This window comes from Cibotium barometz, chromosome 29 (genome assembly GCF_041138505.1).
Source record: "Cibotium barometz isolate CiBa-2024 chromosome 29, ASM4113850v1, whole genome shotgun sequence".
In the NCBI taxonomy this organism is placed as follows: Eukaryota; Viridiplantae; Streptophyta; class Polypodiopsida; order Cyatheales; family Cibotiaceae; genus Cibotium; species Cibotium barometz.
This window is the reverse complement of record NC_141074.1, coordinates 31,673,808-31,693,140: the sequence shown is the minus strand read 5'-3', so window position 1 is coordinate 31,693,140 and position 19,333 is coordinate 31,673,808. Positions and strand designations below refer to the sequence as shown.

The 19,333-nt window shown below is 37.9% G+C and overlaps 1 protein-coding gene across 1 annotated transcript; it reads right to left on the bottom strand.

Moving 5' to 3' along the window:
- Positions 1–7,881: 7,881 nt before the first annotated feature.
- On the bottom strand, positions 7,882–9,640 carry LOC147622057 (major pollen allergen Bet v 1-K-like). The gene is made up of 2 exons (XM_086823132.1): positions 9,290–9,640; positions 7,882–8,457 (listed from the first exon to the last, which is right to left on the bottom strand). The coding sequence occupies exons 1-2, from the start codon at positions 9,474–9,476 to the stop codon at positions 8,177–8,179; spliced, it is 468 nt and encodes a 155-aa protein (XP_086679258.1). The 5' UTR covers positions 9,477–9,640; the 3' UTR covers positions 7,882–8,176.
- Positions 9,641–19,333: the final 9,693 nt, after the last annotated feature.

The window sequence follows — 19,333 nt, the reverse complement described above, 5'->3', positions numbered from 1 at the left end:
GGTGAAGTTATAAGACATGTCATTTGGTGAGTTAGTCAGTGGTGTGTGATTGGACACTTGATGTTGAGGGTGTAGATGTCGGTGCAAATGAATGTGCATGGGAAGAAACAAGTAAGGGTTCTTAATGCATGTTCTTGAATGGTGCAAGCACCTAGCTACCTATATGCTTCACAAAATAGAATAGTATGTGGTGCAAAAAATAGTTGAATGGGGAGGCCGGCTCTCAATGTCGAGGTTTAAAGTAGTGTTTAAAGTGCATGCCTGGGATTGTGTGGAACTTTAGAAAATTGATATTCTCCTCCCTTCTCCAAAAAATTATGATTTGACTCTTATGCTTGCTTGTTTGGCAAAAGCGACTTGACTTAGACTCTTATGTGTGTCTCTCCAACACACACGACCTTGGACAATGTCTTAAAATGGGAAAAATTAAGTACAATGAGTAAAAGATGAACGATAACTTGACACCATTTTTTTGGCTTTAAGCAACTGAGAGGACAATTAATATCCCTTTCTGCATAGTGTTTTAAAAGATTTCATAAGATGTTGGCATGTTCCCACTACCTATCTTTGCGAGAGTTGTTGTGTTACACTGCATGTCATTTTCCTAAAGTGATTGTGTCAAAGTTAACCGGTGATAGTACCTGGTATCTGTACATATAAGAAGTCGATGCTATGATAAATCATTCAACTTATTACCTTCAGTTATCCACTTCTTCATTGTAGCTTCTAGATGGGCAACATGCTTTATTTGTTTGTGTTTGTTAAGTTACAGTATTGGGCATCTAATGGATAAGAGATAAGTCACTCTCCATTTTGTTTGTATTTTTGCTTTATATTTTTTCTTTTCTTTTCTTTTCTTCTTCTTCTTCTTCTTCTTCTTATTCTTTATTTTCTTTATTTTTCTTTTGTGCAAGGATTTGGTACATGGTGGGTCACATCTAATTATAGTGTCTAATGTGTGCAGCATGTATTGTAGTGCCCTACCTTGGGGGTTTCACCTAAAAATATGTAAGTATAGCACGTGAGTTTAAATAAAGGGGTTTTTTAATTCAAAATTTTAAGGTAAATTGACAGAAATACATTTATAGAAGGGGTTTTTTAAATCAATTTTGAAAAAAACCGTAAGTCCATAAAGAAAAAGGGGTCATTTTATTCATGAAAAATTCACAGCTAAGGGGTGCATGTGATACACAGGGTTTCTTATTAATGCACCCCCAAAGTTCCCTACTCATGCACAATGCCAATATCATGCTGCGCAAGGAATGATTGGGTCCATGGTTGTCGTTTGACGAGGTGTCTATCTTAGGTGTTCAATGCATGAATGAGGTATGCTTGAAAAAGGTTCGATAGGAAAAGCAAAGGAGACTATTTGGCTGATGGGAAAGAAGCTTCACACCACTTTATTTTTTGTACAGAGGTATGTTGCTAGGATTTGTTGACTTAAAAGACCATGGCGACGAAAAGCAAAGGAGACTATTTGGCTGATGGGAAAGAAGCTTCACACCACTTTATTTTTTGTACAGAGGTATGTTGCTAGGATTTGTTGACTTAAAAGACCATGGCGACGACTGTTAGCAATTACGAATAAAACATTTATCATAGTTAAGAGTAAATTGTGACCTTTTGGTGTGAAAGACGATGGGCCAAGAGTAGGTGGATAAGATGGAAAAACAGTCTCACCCGGTGATGTTATTTTAAGAAATTTTTGACCTACATGACACTATTTGTGAGAAGAATGGTCGATAGGAATATCTTACAAATAGTTGGTAGCAGTGGGACTTGGTTTAGTAAGTTTGTTATACAATGTGTAAATCATTTTTAGTTTTGGAATCCACAAGGATCGCATCCCCTGGTAATAACCTTAGGCTAAAAGTAGTGCCTTAGGGACCTTAAGTTCTTTCGATCTTTAATTTAATTTGATTTTTGGGCACATTGTTTTTGGTAATTGGTTTCTTTCGATACATAAATCAAGTGATCGAGAGGATAGTTTTGAGCTCTGAGAAGGGGTTTGGGTAGCCATCTTTGACACTACTGAGCTTGGGCTTGTCATACAGCTTGATGTCTACAAAATCATGCGATTTCACAAAAAAAAGGTATGAATACAAAGAGGTCAAATTTATCTAGAATGATGGTAGAAAAGAGAACATAACTTTATTATACCAGACCCATTTTGGTTTTTAAAAAAAGATAGTTTATAAAAATATCTTATTAAACATAATAAAAGGAGTTAAGATTGTGTACTAGTTTTGTAATGTAGTAGAATTCTGGTAGATATTTTCAGTCGAATAGATTGATAAAAATTATTAAAAAATGGTTATTGAGCAAGCATATGTAAAGTGGAAGCTAATATAGCTCCATTTTTCCTTGTACAAACTTATTTTATGGCCCATCCGCATGCGAGCCCTCCCTCTTTCAACACACTACCCATCATGAGAGACCCAAAAGTGTATCTATAAAACCAGTTAAATATCTCCTTTAGGTAATTTGTACAAGTCTTCCCTCCGCCATGGCGGGTGTTTTCAAAATATACTCCTCTTGCTTCATAGTGAGATTTCTCCATTCCTTGTGTGCTCCACATGTCCAGAGGACCATACTCATTCATGAAGTATGCACCATGAGCATAAAGAATGTGCTGCAAAAAAATTAAGAGAGTCAGTACTTATTCATACTCATTTCTTAATATCTAGTAGGAAGGAGCAAATGTGTTTACCATGTAGTGCGTAATGTTGGGTTCACCCCATGTATCAACCATGGACTTCGTAAAATTAGAAAGCTCGTCTTTAAATTTTTGTTGCTCCTTTGTGGTTGTCCTTCTTTCGGTCAAAAGTTCCACCATCTTTTTGAAGTCTGACCAAACCTTCTCATGTAGAATTACAAGGCTTGAATTGGTGCACTCAAATGTTGTACATTTGCATAAATCCTTCCACAAGTTCCAAGGCTTGGTTGAGTCCTTGGCATTTTCTGGCTTCTCCAAAAAATGTCTTGCTTTATTTCCACTCATGGACACTTGTTGTGCAACCTCATGATTCATGCTAGAGGTTTTTTTGTTAACAATAATCTGCACATTGCCACCATGGCACCCAATTGAGTTGAGTAGTTGCTCTACTTTATGTGAATAGCTTCTTCTTGTCATTATTTGCCTTGCATGGTAAATGCATAATCTATGTGACACTTGAGCAAACGATCAAACACACGCATGAATGCATGCAGTGTATAGAAGTGGACATTCTTTAGGTCAAATGGAATTATAGGATTCTATTCTGGGTCTCTCAAATGCCTGTTTGGCATAGCTAGCATGTTGGCAGACAAGACACCTCCAATCGAGTTGCCACAACATCGTCCATGGGGTCGTGCTCAATATCTTGATTCTCAAGCATCCTCTTCTTTCCCAACTTTTGTTTGTTTTCCCTTACCATTCTCATGCACCACGGACAAGTATTTGGGGTGTTGGCACCTTATGGACACCCAAGCAAGCAAGCACTTTATTGTCTTCAGATCACCGCCAAGCAAGCACTTTATTGTCTTCAGGTCACCCCCAAATGCCAATCTACTATATAAGTGCCCTTGCCCTCTACCTCAAGTTTTTCTCCCTGAATCTGTGCTTTGATAATAGTGGTAATCCAGGGTATCCTATCAAACATCCAAGCGAGAACTTCATGTGTCTCTTTTGGTACTTCAAATGCCCCAAGCCACCATATCTCTTTCTCAGATTGGACACTATATGAGGGAAGGTCTAGCTTGCAAATCCTCTCCCTATATCAGGAGTTTGGTTGATCTCAGTACTCCACTCAAATGTGTCTTTACTGAGAAAAGATGATAACTCTGAACTTTTTGCATATGCCATAGTCTCCTTCATGAGTGTGATACTCATTCGCTCTACCCTTTCAGAACCTGACACTCATCAATTTTCAACACAAAGCTAACTTTGTTACCTTGCATGACAAAAATAAATAAATAAGCTTTAATTTTTCATAGACTTTTTCAATTACTTTGCAAGAGATTAAAGTTACTTACAAGTATTAGGTAATCCATAGAATAAGATCATAACTTTCTAAAGACGTTGTATCAACAAATATATTGTTGAACTCATTGTAAGGAACCACAATATTACCATTGTTGCCACGACGGTTTAGGCAGGAGTCCGAGTTTTCTGGTCGTTACTCATAGTAGAGAAATTTTTTTCTCCTAACTTCGATGCTGAGTAGCAAAGTAACACTGCTATCGTCGTCGCTGTGTAGCAATGAAATCCTAGGCAATTTTCTATCATAAGTTCTAGATGGTGTTGTGTGTTTTGTATTAACCTTAAATTAGTTTTAGCTAGGTTTCAGATGTCTGACAGTGCTCATCAAGAGCTGAGAGTTGGTTCCGAGGCATGGTAGAGAGAAAAAAATCATTGTATATGTGTGATCGATGCAAGGGTCAATATATACTACAATCCTTGACCCCCCAGGTGCAGTGCCATCACACCCTCCAATCCCCACCAGATCCGTGCTGTCACACACCACCCATCCCCCCAGAGCCGTGCCCTCACACCCCCCCCGTGTCGTGCCCTCACGCCCCTCGGCCCCTCGGAGCGTGCCGTCACTCACACCCCACAGTCCCCCCCATAGCCAAGTGTCGTGTCATACTGTGACCCCACCCTCCCCATGCGGTGCATCATACCTCATAGCCCCCCCTCCCCCCCACCCCGTGTTGTGCCGTCACACCACAAAGCCCCCCCAATGTCATGCCATCACACCCCACAGCCCCCCCTCCCCCCCTCCCGGGGCGAGATACAGGGTGTGAGAGCATCGCACGGTGCGCGTGAGGCAGGGGGCTACGGGGTGTGATGGCACAACACGATGGGGGGGCTATGAGACATGAGGGCACCGCACCGGGGGGGGCATGACACGGCATGACACCAGGGGGTTGTAGGGTGTGAGGGCACCGCACGACAAGGGTGGAATGATGGCATGGCTACGGGGGGCTGGGGGGTGTGAGGGCACGGCTCCAAGGAGCCGAGTGGTGTGTGACAGCATGGCTCCAGGGGGATAGAGGGGTGTGATGGCACCACACCGGGGGGGTCGAGGAATTGTCGTATATATTAGCCCTTTGGTAAGATCGTCTCATTCTATTATCTTAAATAGAAAATGTTTCATGTCCTATACAATCTCGTTGCTAATATTTTGACATATGATTTCCTATGTTATGTTGTAGCCTTCTTAAGAAGATTCTTCCCCTTAAAATGTATTACCGAACTCATGAGATGGGTGTCGTGAAATGGTCTCTATGCTAGGTATGGATCACACAAAAATACATGCATGTCCCAATGATTGCATGTGCTATTTAGAGGGGTTAATAAAGATGCAACACAATGTCTACAATGTGGGGAGAGCCACTATAGGGATGATTTGCAAGGAGATAAAGTTCCCAAGAAGGTGTTGAGACACTTCCCTATCATTCCTCGCATCCAACACATGTTTAAATGTAAGGGGATAGGAGAACTAATGACATGGCATGCTACTCTTTGCTCAACCGATGGCATCATCAGGATCATAGAGTTGATTCACCAGCATGGCAACAGGTGGAACATCAATGGCGATATTTTAAAGATGAGCCCCATCACTTACGTCTTGGCTTTGCTATCCATGCCTTGGATCAACACCTCGATGTAATCTTGCAAATATGTAATTATATTTTTACATGATATGAAACACAAGTTTTCGCTTTACCATGAGTACAGTTGGATAAGTACCCTTACCAATATGCAAAATGGTGTATCTAGATTTAATCTATAGCTCGATTCACCATTTTTGCACAAAGAATTGCTATATAGGCACTGGTACAAGCGCTCATATAAGCACTGATACACTGTTAGCTACCTGTGCCTATAGCAACACCTATACCCACATCTATACTAATGCCTATACCCAAGCCTATACTGACAACTACACCCACGTCTATAATAATGCCTATACCCATGCCTATATCGACACCAACACCTATAGCAATGCCTATATTGACACTTGTACTAGTACCTATACCCATGCTTGCATCAATGCCTATATGGATGCATACACCAACACTTATATCGATGACTATACTAGTGAATATGAGCCGGAGCCTATACCAACCCATGTACCAACGCTCGGGCATTTACAATGCCATATTCTAGCATCGGTATATGCGTTGGTAACCTATCATTCCCTTGTAGTGATTTGAAAAGTAAGAACTTGAAAAAATAAAATCTTGAATCTTCATGGCACACACACTCTAAATAACTTCAACTTATGATAAAAAATACTTATATACATATTTTTTAAATGCTTACTTTTTTAATCCTGATTATATACAAAATATGGTTTGAATTTATGGTAGACTTGAACTCTCATGTTATCAACATCTTTTATTTGATTTTTTTTAAAGAAAAGGTGGCTTCAAATGTATCAACCCTAGGTTTTTCCATTTCATATAACAAGAAACCCTATAGCACAGAGTCATGGTACCTAACAAATTACTTTTGGGGGGCATGGGCCCTCCCATCCCTCTATTGCTACACTCACATCGATCCTCAGTCCCTCTCATACACTGGTGCGCACCCCACCTACTCGTTGCTCTTCTATGCGTAGATATGGTGGTTGTTGTTGTGGGAGTGGTGGAACACATGACTGATGCCTACATGCCAGAGCCCACCCATCTCCTCGACATCTAGTCTCAGGGGCTGCACTACTAAGAAATCATGAGTATCATGTACGTTTAAGGGGTATTTAAAAAAAACCCTTACTTGTGAATTTTTCATTTATAAAATGACCCCTTTTATAAATGTATTTCTATAAATTAACCCTAAAATTTTGTATTTAAAACCCCTTCATTTGGACTCATGTGCCATACTTGCATATTTTTAAGCGAACCCCCCGAGCATCTAGTACACCATGCACACTTAGGATTACACTCCTTGCAAAACATTCATACATAAATTTTATCGTGTGTGCAATGGAGCAGTAGTGTAGGATCAGACAGGGAAGGAGATGAAAGTGTGTACCAACTCCTAAAGATTTATTTTGCACATGAGGTGATGAAGAAGTGCGAAGCCCTCGAGTAGGAAAACAAAACTTCATCATCTCACATATTAAGATTGAGTACATTGCTACAAGTGAAGTAGTGCCTAATCAATGGATCAACCATTTCATGGTAAAAACCATGACATCGTGCCTATACCAACCCATGTACCAACGCTGAGGCATTTACAATGCCATATTCCAGCATCGGTATATGAGTTGGTAACCTATCATTCCCTTGTAGTGATTGAAAAGTAAAAACTTGAAAAAATAAAATCTTGAATGTTCATGGCACACACACTCTAAATAACTTCAACTTATGATAAAAAATCCTTATATACATATTTTTTAAATGGTTACTTTTTTAATCCTAATTATATACAACATATGGTTTGAATTTATGGTAGACTTGAACTCTCATGTTATCAAAATGTTTTATTTGATTTTTTTAAAGAAAAAGTGGCTTCAAAGGTATTAACGTCCTAAAGGTGTCCCCAAATGCTACTTGGATTCTGTACCATACGGTACAAGGTCACCTAATCTTGTACGGTAAATATTTCCTCAAGGATGTCCCCAAATGCTACTTGGCTACTTGGGGTCACTACCATATGGTAAAGATGTCCTCAAAGGTGTTCCCAAATACTACTTGGCTATCTGGGGTACATAGCTTACGGTATAAGGTTTCTAAATCTTGGGACGTATGAACATATGTATTTTTCTAAAAATAATGGAGATTATAGCTCATCCATAATATGGTAGTTTATAATCACAAGTGTAAACATGTACCCCACATTAAAGACTATTATGAGTACCTCTTGAGATGTCTTCCTAATGAAGTACGAAATTTTAAGAAAAGCTCCTTACTTTTACTATTTATTACAGAATGTCCAAATCTTACTATTTATTACATATTGTCGAAATCTTCAAAATTTGAAAGGATCACCTATTATTCTTACTATAAGTTGGGTACAAACAACATCACTTATTATATATATATATATACCATAGGACAAAATATGTACAAACAGTCCTTATATAAGCTCCATGATCCATCTATAAGATCATGTAGATTGTGAGTTTATGGTTACAATCTTATTTCTTATTATATAAGAGGATATATTAAAGGATAGCATGAGTTGTCAAGTGCCCTTGGTTAAATAGGATTCAAGGTTTTGACCAAAATTATTGAGGTTTTGCTTGAGGATATCGTGGAAGGTGTGTTCGCCAATGTCCTCATAGTAGAGGGTCCACGCCTTGATGCAAGACTCGGGATCGGGCCCAGGCAAGAGCTCCAATGAGTAGGCCAAGCTTGCAAAGTGCTTGCCAAGAGCCCCTCCCTCAAAAATCTTCATCTTTGCATAGTAGTTGTCATGATCCATGACTTCCCATTTGCCTTTTAAGTAATCATAATGCTTGAAAGCTGCAAAGTAAGTGTAAACAAACTTGTAAAACAAATGAACAAATTGTTGTCTAATTAATAAGACACCTGTATGATGCAAGGACTATAAATAACCAACACTTGGGAAAAATTTAGCCTTTAACAAAATAAGAAGTTATGTTTTTGGGTTGGTCATTCCAAAGGAAATATGCCAATCTAATTGGTGACTCAAACAATAATAAAGTATGCAATAACATGTTTCAAATATAATCAAATATGCAACCTCATTTTTACACGTTTGGTCGATAGACTAGTGTGGTCATGATTTATGGAAAAGGCCCTAGTTGGTCCACTCTCATTCCATGGAAGGACCCTCCAGATTCAAGAGGATATGAACAAAAAAGACATGGTTAAAAATTATGAGATTAGGAAGCAATTGTAGGAAATTTTTACATTAGTGTCTATAGTCAAAAGTTAAGCTCCTTCTTTGATAGACTTTGCTTTATGTCTTGAAACATGAAGTTGACACAAAAGTAAAGTAAATACATGCATACATACATGCTTGCATTTGTTCTTTTCTTAGCATTTGTGTGGTTATGGACGTAGGATGTGATAAGTAATGTTTGTGGGGCTTGTGACTCCCGAAGGGGAGGTCCCAAGTTCAGATCCTATATATATATATGGGAGACATGGATATATATATATATCCGAGACATGGATATATATATATATATATATATATATATATATATCCATGTCTCTGAGAGCCTCACCACTAGTTGGTGTTAGTTGAGAAGTAGAGAGTCCAGTGCACCAGATTAATGTATAATTCCGAAGGTAGTAAGAGAAAAACGAAATCTAGCTTGTTGCTTACCATTGTTGTTGTATTTGACGAACACCACGCCGCCTGGCGCTAGAGGAGGGCCTTCCTGATATTCGACAGCGCTGTAAAGCTCAGGCATGATAGTGGGCAAGGCTACTTGGAAGTTCTTGATGTAAGTCTGCCACACGGAGGATGCAGGATGGCTCACGGGAACTTTTAGCTCCTGGGTCTTGGCCATGTCTTCTAACAAGCTCGACAGTACTACAGCTTATACCAGCAATCTCAAAGCAGCTTGTATTTATTTGAGACGTAGGTGCATGCTTCTCGTGGGAATCACGGCAGGCTCGTGAGTCCTGAGGCTATTGTTTTTAAGGCAATAATGTTCTCACTGTTGACGTCGATGAAGCTCTTTCCTTTAATTAATAAATACAACAATCATTGTACGAGTCTACTGTGTTCGCTATTGTCTCGTGACGAGTCTACTGTGTTCGCCAATAATGTTCACGATAACGCTCTTTCATTAACGAAGCTAACCATTATCTATTTCTACCGTACTATTTTCTATGAAAATAAAGAGCCTCCCAATTTCCATATGATAAAGATTGCCATGTGATCTTAAATAAAAGTGGTGAAGAAAGAAAAAATAAATAATAATCCAACATATACATAACCATATTGTCATCATTCCTGATGTTTGCCTCCCTCTCCTTAGTCTCCTCCTCCATTTCGATCCTCTTGTAAAAGCCACCACTTTAAATGCATCTTGTTGTGTTTTCCTTGGAAACTTCAGACATAAGGTAAAACATGCATGCAAAGTGCAAGTTATATTTCTAGCCGCGCCTAGTTGTAATTAGAATTCAAAATTCCTTCATTTTGGCTCTGTAAACTAGTGCAATTTTGATCACCCAAAATTTGGGTTGATTATATGAAAGTTTATAATTATCTATGAGTTATGACACACACGAATCAGTTTTTAAAAAAACTACCAAGCCAAACAAGTTCACCATGAAGAGACAGTACGAATTTTCAAGGTTGCAATTTCCTACTATATAATATGTGTGCATGATTTTTCATGGGTTTGATCAATCACATATTAGCAAATTATTCACATATAATATTGCTAAGAGAAAAACGAGATGGGAGTTTTATAATGTATTGATGGCAATTGCTCCTTGTAGCTATGATGTAATGATGTATGTGTGTTTATAATATATTATAAAGAACTATATTTTCCTAAAATATATATTTCCCTTAAAAAAAGGTACACAATCTTTTGTGCCTTACCTCTCTTGTGAGAATATCTAATATGGATGAACATAAAATTATGTGTGAATGAGTTTGGCAGAACAAACCTCACATCCAAAATTTTTGTTAACAAAAAGTATTCCAAGGAAACATGATATTTTCATATAGACGTATCTAAATTCCTATGTAGAAGACTATGACTTGTATGATGGACCAGTTTAAAATTTCTCTCAATTTAGCAATCTCAAGCAGCACATATCAACCAAAGGGTATCAAAAGAGAGAACAATTATAAATGATCCCTTTGGAACCAAATAATAAACATAAAAAAATAGAAATTAAAATAGATGCTCGACCCCAGGATAAAACATAGATGCTCGACTAGGATTAAAAATAGATGCTTGGCATAGAATCTATCAAAATCCATATATGAGAAACAACCATTGATGTATAATGTAGAAGTATTGTTGGATCCATTGCCATGTGATCTTAAATAAAAGTGGTGAAGAAAGAAAAATAAATAAATAATCATTCTTGATGTTTGCCTCCCTCTCCTTAGTCTCCTCCTCTACTTCAACCAGTGTTCATGAAAAACAGAGGTTTAGTGTCAGGTGAATGGCAAATTTTGAAAAATAACCTTCAAAATAAAAAATAACAATTCATAAAAACCTACAAATTTAAGGGATTTTAGTTATAATTTTGCTAAAAACCTTTAAAATTTAGGAAAAAACCTACATAAATTTAAGGTTGAAGGTTTTTTGAATTGTTGGAAAAAATGTTTTCTACGAACACTGACTTCGACCCTCTTGTAAAAGCCACCACTAATGCATCTTGTTGTGTTGTCCTTGGAAACTTAGGACATAAGGTAAAACATGCATGCAAAGTGCAAGTTATATTCCTAGCTGCCTGGTTGTAATTAGAATTCAAAATTCCTTCATTTTGGTTCTATAAACTAGTGCAATTTTGCTCACCCAAAATTTGGGTTGATTTACTGAGTGTATATGAAAGTTTAATTATCTAAGGGTTATGACACACAAGTCAGTTTTCTAAAAAATTACCAAGCCCAAGAAGTTCACCATGAAGAGACCATATGAATTTTCAAGGTTGCAATTTCCTACTATATAATATGTGTGCATGATTTTTCATGGGTTTGATCAATCGCATATTAGCAAATTATTCACATATATTTGATTTAATGCCACAACCTTGTGCTAAGAGATAAACGAGATGGGAGTTTTATAATGTATTGATGGTAATTGCTCCTTGTAGCAATGATGTATGTGTGTTTATAATATATTATAAAGAACTATATTTTCCTTTAAAAAAGGTACACAATGTTTTGTGCCTCACCTCTCTTGTGAGAAGATCTAGAACATTAGATTATGTGTAAATGAGTTTGGCAGAGCAAACATCACATCAAATATTTTTGTTAACAAAAAGCATTCCAAGGAAACATGATATTTTCATATAGAGGTATCTAAATTCCTACGTAGAAGACTATGACTTGTATGATGGACAAGTTTAAAGTTCCTCTCAATTTAGCAATCTTAAGTAGCACATATCAACCAAAGGGTATCAAAAGAGAGAACAATTATAAATGATCCCTTTGGAACCAAATAATAAAAGCACAAATTTAGAAATTAAAATAGATGCTCGACCAAGATAAAAAAATAGATGATTAGCACAAAATCTATCAAAATCCAATGTTGTCTAGCAGGATTGTTGATGAAGAGGAAGGTGGAAGAAAGCACCATGATGATCGAACGATAACGGCGTAAGGAGTGCGGATGTGGTTGCCTACATGCCCACCTGCACACAAACACACCCTTAGTATAAGATGTCCCCAAGACCTCCCGTAGAAAGTCCAAGATCTTATCCACTTATAGGCTACTGCCTTGGGGACATTTGTAATAATTCTAGAGCACAACATATTTGTGATAGTTCAAGAGCATAGCATATTTCAATATTTTTTAATTTTGTGATAATTCTAGGAAACCAAGTCATTTAACGTAACACAAATTTTGTAGCTCCATAGAACATAAGAATTTTGAAGGGCTCTCAAAATGAACAAGCTTTAATCTAGTACTTATTTCCTTGCTGGCACAATATAACTCTACACACTTATGGGATTATGGAAAAAATATGATTACCCGAAAAGAAATCTTCTATGTGACTTGTGGTACCATCAAGGAGAGTATTGGGGATCAAAGGTGTTGATAACCTAGCAATGCATTTCAAAAAAAAGAAGTCTATAGAAGCTCTTAGATTTTATTGTAGTTCCTCACCATAATCCAAATTGAAGAAGACTAAAGTTTAAATATACAAAATCATGCGACTTCAGAAAACAAAAGCTATGAATACAAAGTGGTCAAAATTATCTAGAATGATGGTAGAAAAGAGAACATAACTTTATTATACCAAACCCATTTTGGTTTTTTTTAAAAGATAGTTTATAAAAATATCTTGTTAAACATAATAAAAGGAGTTAAAATTGTGTACAAGTTTTGTAATGTAGTAGAATTTTGGTAGATATTTTCAGCCGAATAGATTGATAAAAATTGTAAAAAATGGTTATTGAGCAAGCATATGAAAAGTGGAAGCTAATATAGCTCCGTTTTTCCTTGTATAAACTTATTTTATGGCCCATCCACATGCGAGCCCTCCCTCTTTCAACACACTACCCATCATGAGAGACTGGCTACCCTCCCACTTGGGATCTACAAAGCCTCTCCTCCAAACCAAAGGGGGTCAAAACAATATTTCCTAGGAACTTTAGATTAATGACTGTAGCGGAATATTTAACATTAAGATTTTTAAGGTACAAGATCCTAATCATCTTTTTCTGTGAGGAAAATAGAGAAGGAGACTCGAGCCTCAGTCCATCCTTCTTATAATCCAACCTACCACCCTACCACTTGGTTCCATGGATGGTTTAATCTTTCCCTTATTATTCATTGTATTCCATACATATAAGAAGGACAAATGCTAAACAATGTCAATCATTCATTTAACACTAATTCATCTTATCTAATCCTTACACAAGAGGTGGATTCCTTCCACACTGAAGGTTCATTGGTTTCCCCATATCGGAGCGACTTTAAATACCTCATTCTATTAAACCTTGGGACCAATACCCATGTGAACCTTGCGATTTTTGAATACATCATCGGCCCCTTCAAGGAGTCTTGGGTCACCACCTTGGTCGCGACATAAAGACCTCATCCTTGGTCATTCATTGGTGAGACTTGATGAGGTTGGGTGAAATCCCCATGATTCCTCATCAATTCCCTCATTGGACCACTCACCCACTAAACATGAGGTTTCCAAACCTCCGCTCCACCAAGTGAGGGGCTAATGGTGTTTCTTACCCTACCGTGGTGGGTGATCGATATGATGGGAGGTCATCTCCACTAATCGAATAAAAAACAAGAAATTCTCTAATGATAAAAAACTATGCTTAAGCATGATCCCCATATCCCCTTCTTCAAAAGCTCTTATTCTTTTAATCTGCATAGTTAATTTAAAAATCATGAGCCCTCTTTAAATCTTATCTAATATTTTCTTCAAAACCTCAACTTTAATTAAAGAATTCGACCACAGTAATGGAGTAACTTATTCTTGATCATACAAATCCTTGAATGGAGACATTCCCAAACTTTTGATGATGGAAAGAAGCATTGTTAAAAAACCCCAATAATGAATGAATGGAAAGCCCAAATACACCACACTCACTAATGCAAAGCTAACCAAGTGAAGAGTACTGACCTTTCACGTGTCAAAATCTTAGTAGCTTACCCACCATCTCATGGAAGAGGCAACTGCACGAATGCAAGCCAGCATTTGTGAAGACCACCTCCCATTGTCACAACCACGAGAGTTGTCTATAAAGCTTGGTACTCTCCTTATTGTTGCAAGACAGAGCTCCACCGTGCAAAGACAATATGTCACTCTCACTCTCTCACTATCAAGACATGGCAAGACCAAGAGGGTGACATGGTACAACTCTCACATACACTCACTCTTGTTAAAAAATGGGATTGATCATGGTGATAGATAACATAGATTAAGCATAATTATGGTGGATTAAGCCACACTAAGAACTCCATAATATATATATATATATATATATATAGAGAGAGAGAGAGAGACAGAGACACAGAGAATAGCACACTTAACACTCAATTCTTTCTTTTATTACATTCACAAACCATACAATGATATAGGCCTTCTAGCCTTATTCCACTTTACACATCATCATCCATGTGGCACTCCCTTTTCCACTCTTTTGGTCAACACTCACACACCATACAATATTACATGTGGCGTTCTTATCTTACCACCATATCTTGCACCTCTAGGGTGCTTTCCCACATACACACAACACCACGATTACATCTCTAAACACCCCCTCTTAATCAATGTGTTCTCATCCATCACCCAACACCCATATTAATGTAGGATTGCACAACTGCAATCGCTACCTCTCAACACTCCCCCTCAATGACACTTTGAAGTGTCCATCAACTATGGCTAGACGCATCTAGTCCACTAGCATGTGTCTACATGGGTGTGTGTCGTATCTACTATACATAGACACCAAGTTCGTTTGAGCACGTATACTCGGGCGAAACCACCCTCATCCATTTTGAACCACTGTCATGGTCGAGAAAGGCATCAACCCGTGCACACCACTACCATAATCCATTTTGAGATTCTCGATCTCAGGTTGGGTACCTATGTGACAAGCCCAACAACTTACACATGCATCTCGGAGGTGTACGAACATCACGAGAAACCACACATGCACTACATTCTCTTTTGAGCTCTCAACAACTCGAGTAGGAGTACCCTCATGCTTTGGGTGAAGTACAAAATCCTCGTTTTGAGCTTTCATGCTCGGGTATGGTTACCCTTCTCATACATGGGTGATAATCCAATTATAAATTGCATTTCCATTTTGTCATAACAACCAAGCAGGAGATCCACATGTGCGTACAAATTGATTTAAAAATACAACTATACCTATTGTTCCATGTGAACAAGGCTTATGCTTTTTATAATAAAAAAAACATATGATATGGTGTGAATGAAGTCTTAACTCTAAGGTTTTAAAAACCTTATCAAGAACTACACCGAATTTGGAAAAAGTCCAAAATGCCTCGAAGATCTTTGCAACCTTTAAACGGCGCCAACTGAATTTTTGGGGATATCTTGCACATGGGACCCGAATCACGAGGTCGTCTTCCATCGCAGCCCTCTCCCCACCAAGGCACTCATGGTTGCTGCACAATGCCATCAACATGGCCACATGAGCCCACCATTGAGCTCCAATATGCATGCCCTTCTTTGCATGCATCCATTTCCAAGGTTGCCTCTATGTAAGATTTCTCACAAGAAATCTTAGGTGATATACCTTGTGAAATATTTCTCTTGCTTCCACCGAACATTGCTCATCTTTGATGAGCCAATCAGCACATCTCTCCATTTGATGTACACATTATGGGCTCCTTTCTTTCCCACAATGCTTGCCCCTTGCTTGGACAAGCCTTTCACCTCCACATATGCTCTTTGCAAACTTGTAAGAGCCATGGGATTCACTCATCCCATAAATTAGCAACCCTTATTTACATTGAGCATTTTCCAAGCTCAAACACCAAAAAACGTTGAGGTAAAACTTTACAAATTTCTTGGAAGCTTCCTTGTTGACACCGAAGACTCCATAGCCTTCATACTTGTTGCTGAAATCTTCATTTTTCAGCTTCTTTAGGCAGCACAATAATCTCTAAATCTCCATGCGCATAATCTCTCTCCAAATGTAATACTAATGACGATGAGTGTGCTAATTTTTTTCATAATAAACTAAAAATAATGCTTAATCAAATAACCTCATCACTAAGAAAAACTATACATAAATATTCACCATGACCAAGAGCCCACCTAAGCTTTGATACCATGTAAACAATCCTAAAATGGGATTCATCATGGTGATAGACAACATAGATTAAACAAAATTATGGTGGATTAAACCACATTAAGAACTCCATAAGAGAGAGAGAGAGAGAGAGAGAGAGAAAGAATAGCACACTCAACACTTAATTCTTTCTTCTACTGCATTCACAGCAGTAAACATACAATGATATAGGCCTTCTAGCCTTATCCCACTTTACACATCATCATCCATGTGGACCTCCCTTTTCCACTCTTTTGGTCAACACTCACACACCATACAATATTACATGTGGCATTCTTATCTTACCACAATATCTTGCACCTCTAGGGTGCTTTTCCAAATACACACAACATTGCGGTTACATCTCTCAACAACTCTCACCTAAGCACACTACCAAGAGGACGAGAGGATAGGGTAGAGAGCTAGAGCACAAGGAGAAATAGAACACTCTCAATCAACACTGGATTATGGAATGTCTCTTTCTCTCATTGGAGAAATTCACTTATATACAAGGGAGGTATAAGTTTGGGCATCCACACCCAATAATGCATTCTCAATGCATTGGGTGCCTACTTATTGTCCAGGCTAGTCTAAGCACACATTGAGTGCATGTTGACCCTTTCCCTTGGCTCGATCATCCCTTGGATACATCATTAACCATAATTACATGAGAAATACAATGATTGGAACAAGTTATTAATTCCCCTTAGGCAAACAACACATAATTGAGGGTGGACAAGGATCTTTCAGGAGTGCCCCATTATGTGTGTACATCCTTTAGTTGCATTGGTTATGCATGCTACTAGCGCATTGTAGATGGATCATCTCCACTTTTGACGAACACACACTTCCATTAAGCTTGTCATAGATGTAGGTGTGTGCATTGTTTATGCATGTCGGTGGTCCGTGTGTTAACCTCGAGGTAACATTCCCCCCTCTCGTTTCTAAGTCCGTCCTTAGACCTAGGGAACGAATGGTTGTGGTGTGAGACTTGAGAGGAAAGTAATTTGAGTGGTTTTTGTGGTGAAGTTATAAGACATGTCATTTGGTGAGTTAGTCAGTGGTGTGTGATTGGACACTTGATGTTGAGGGTGTAGATGTCGGTGCAAATGAATGTGCATGGGAAGAAACAAGTAAGGGTTCTTAATGCATGTTCTTGAATGGTGCAAGCACCTAGCTACCTATATGCTTCACAAAATAGAATAGTATGTGGTGCAAAAAATAGTTGAATGGGGAGGGCTCTCAATGTCGAGGTTTAAAGTAGTGTTTAAAGTGCATGCCTGGGATTGTGTGGAACTTTAGAAAATTGATATTCTCCTCCCTTCTCCAAAAAATTATGATTTGACTCTTATGCTTGCTTGTTTGGCAAAAGCGACTTGACTTAGACTCTTATGTGTGTCTCTCCAACACACACGACCTTGGACAATGTCTTAAAATGGGAAAAATTAAGTACAATGAGTAAAAGATGAACGATAACTTGACACCATTTTTTTGGCTTTAAGCAACTGAGAGGATAATTAATATCCCTTTCTACATAGTGTTTTAAAAGATTTCATAAGATGTTGGCATGTTCCCACTACCTATCTTTGCGAGAGTTGTTGTGTTATAATACATGTAGTTTTCCTAAAGTGATTGTGTCAAAGTTGTGTTACACTGCATGTCATTTTCCTAAAGTGATTGTGTCAAAGTTAACCGGTGATAGTACCTGGTATCTGTACATATAAGAAGTCGATGCTATGATAAATCATTCAACTTATTACCTTCAGTTATCCACTTCTTCATTGTAGCTTCTAGATGGGCAACATGCTTTATTTGTTTGTGTTTGTTAAGTTACAGTATTGGGCATCTAATGGATAAGAGATAAGTCACTCTCCATTTTGTTTGTATTTTTGCTTTATATTTTTTCTTTTCTTTTCTTTTCTTCTTCTTCTTCTTCTTCTTATTCTTTATTTTCTTTATTTTTCTTTTGTGCAAGGATTTGGTACATGGTGGGTCACATCTAATTATAGTGTCTAATGTGTGCAGCATGTATTGTAGTGCCCTACCTTGGGGGTTTCACCTAAAAATATGTAAGTATAGCACGTGAGTTTAAATAAAGGGGTTTTTTAATTCAAAATTTTAAGGTAAATTGACAGAAATACATTTACAGAAGGGGTTTTTTAAATCAATTTTGAAAAAAACCGTAAGTTCATAAAGAAAAAGGGGTCATTTTATTCATGAAAAATTCACAGCTAAGGGGTTTTCTAAATACCCCTTGAATGCATGTGATACACAGGGTTTCTTATTAATGCACCCCCAAAGTTCCCTACTCATGCACAATGCCAATATCATGCTGCGCAAGGAATGATTGGGTCCATGGTTGTCGTTTGACGAGGTGTCTATCTTAGGTGTTCAATGCATGAATGAGGTATGCTTGAAAAAGGTTCGATAGGAAAAGCAAAGGAGACTATTTGGCTGATGGGAAAGAAGCTTCACACCACTTTATTTTTTGTACAGAGGTATGTTGCTAGGATTTGTTGACTTAAAAGACCATGGTGACGAAAAGCAAAGGAGACTATTTGGCTGATGGGAAAGAAGCTTCACACCACTTTATTTTTTGTACAGAGGTATGTTGCTAGGATTTGTTGACTTAAAAGACCATGGCGACGACGGTTAGCAATTACGAATAAAACATTTATCATAGTTAAGAGTAAATTGTGACCTTTTGGTGTGAAAGACGATGGGCCAAGAGTAGGTGGATAAGATGGAAAAACAGTCTCACCCGGTGATGTTATTTTAAGAAATTTTTGACCTACATGACACTATTTGTGAGAAGAATGGTCGATAGGAATATCTTACAAATAGTTGGTAGCAGTGGGACTTGGTTTAGTAAGTTTGTTATACAATGTGTAAATCATTTTT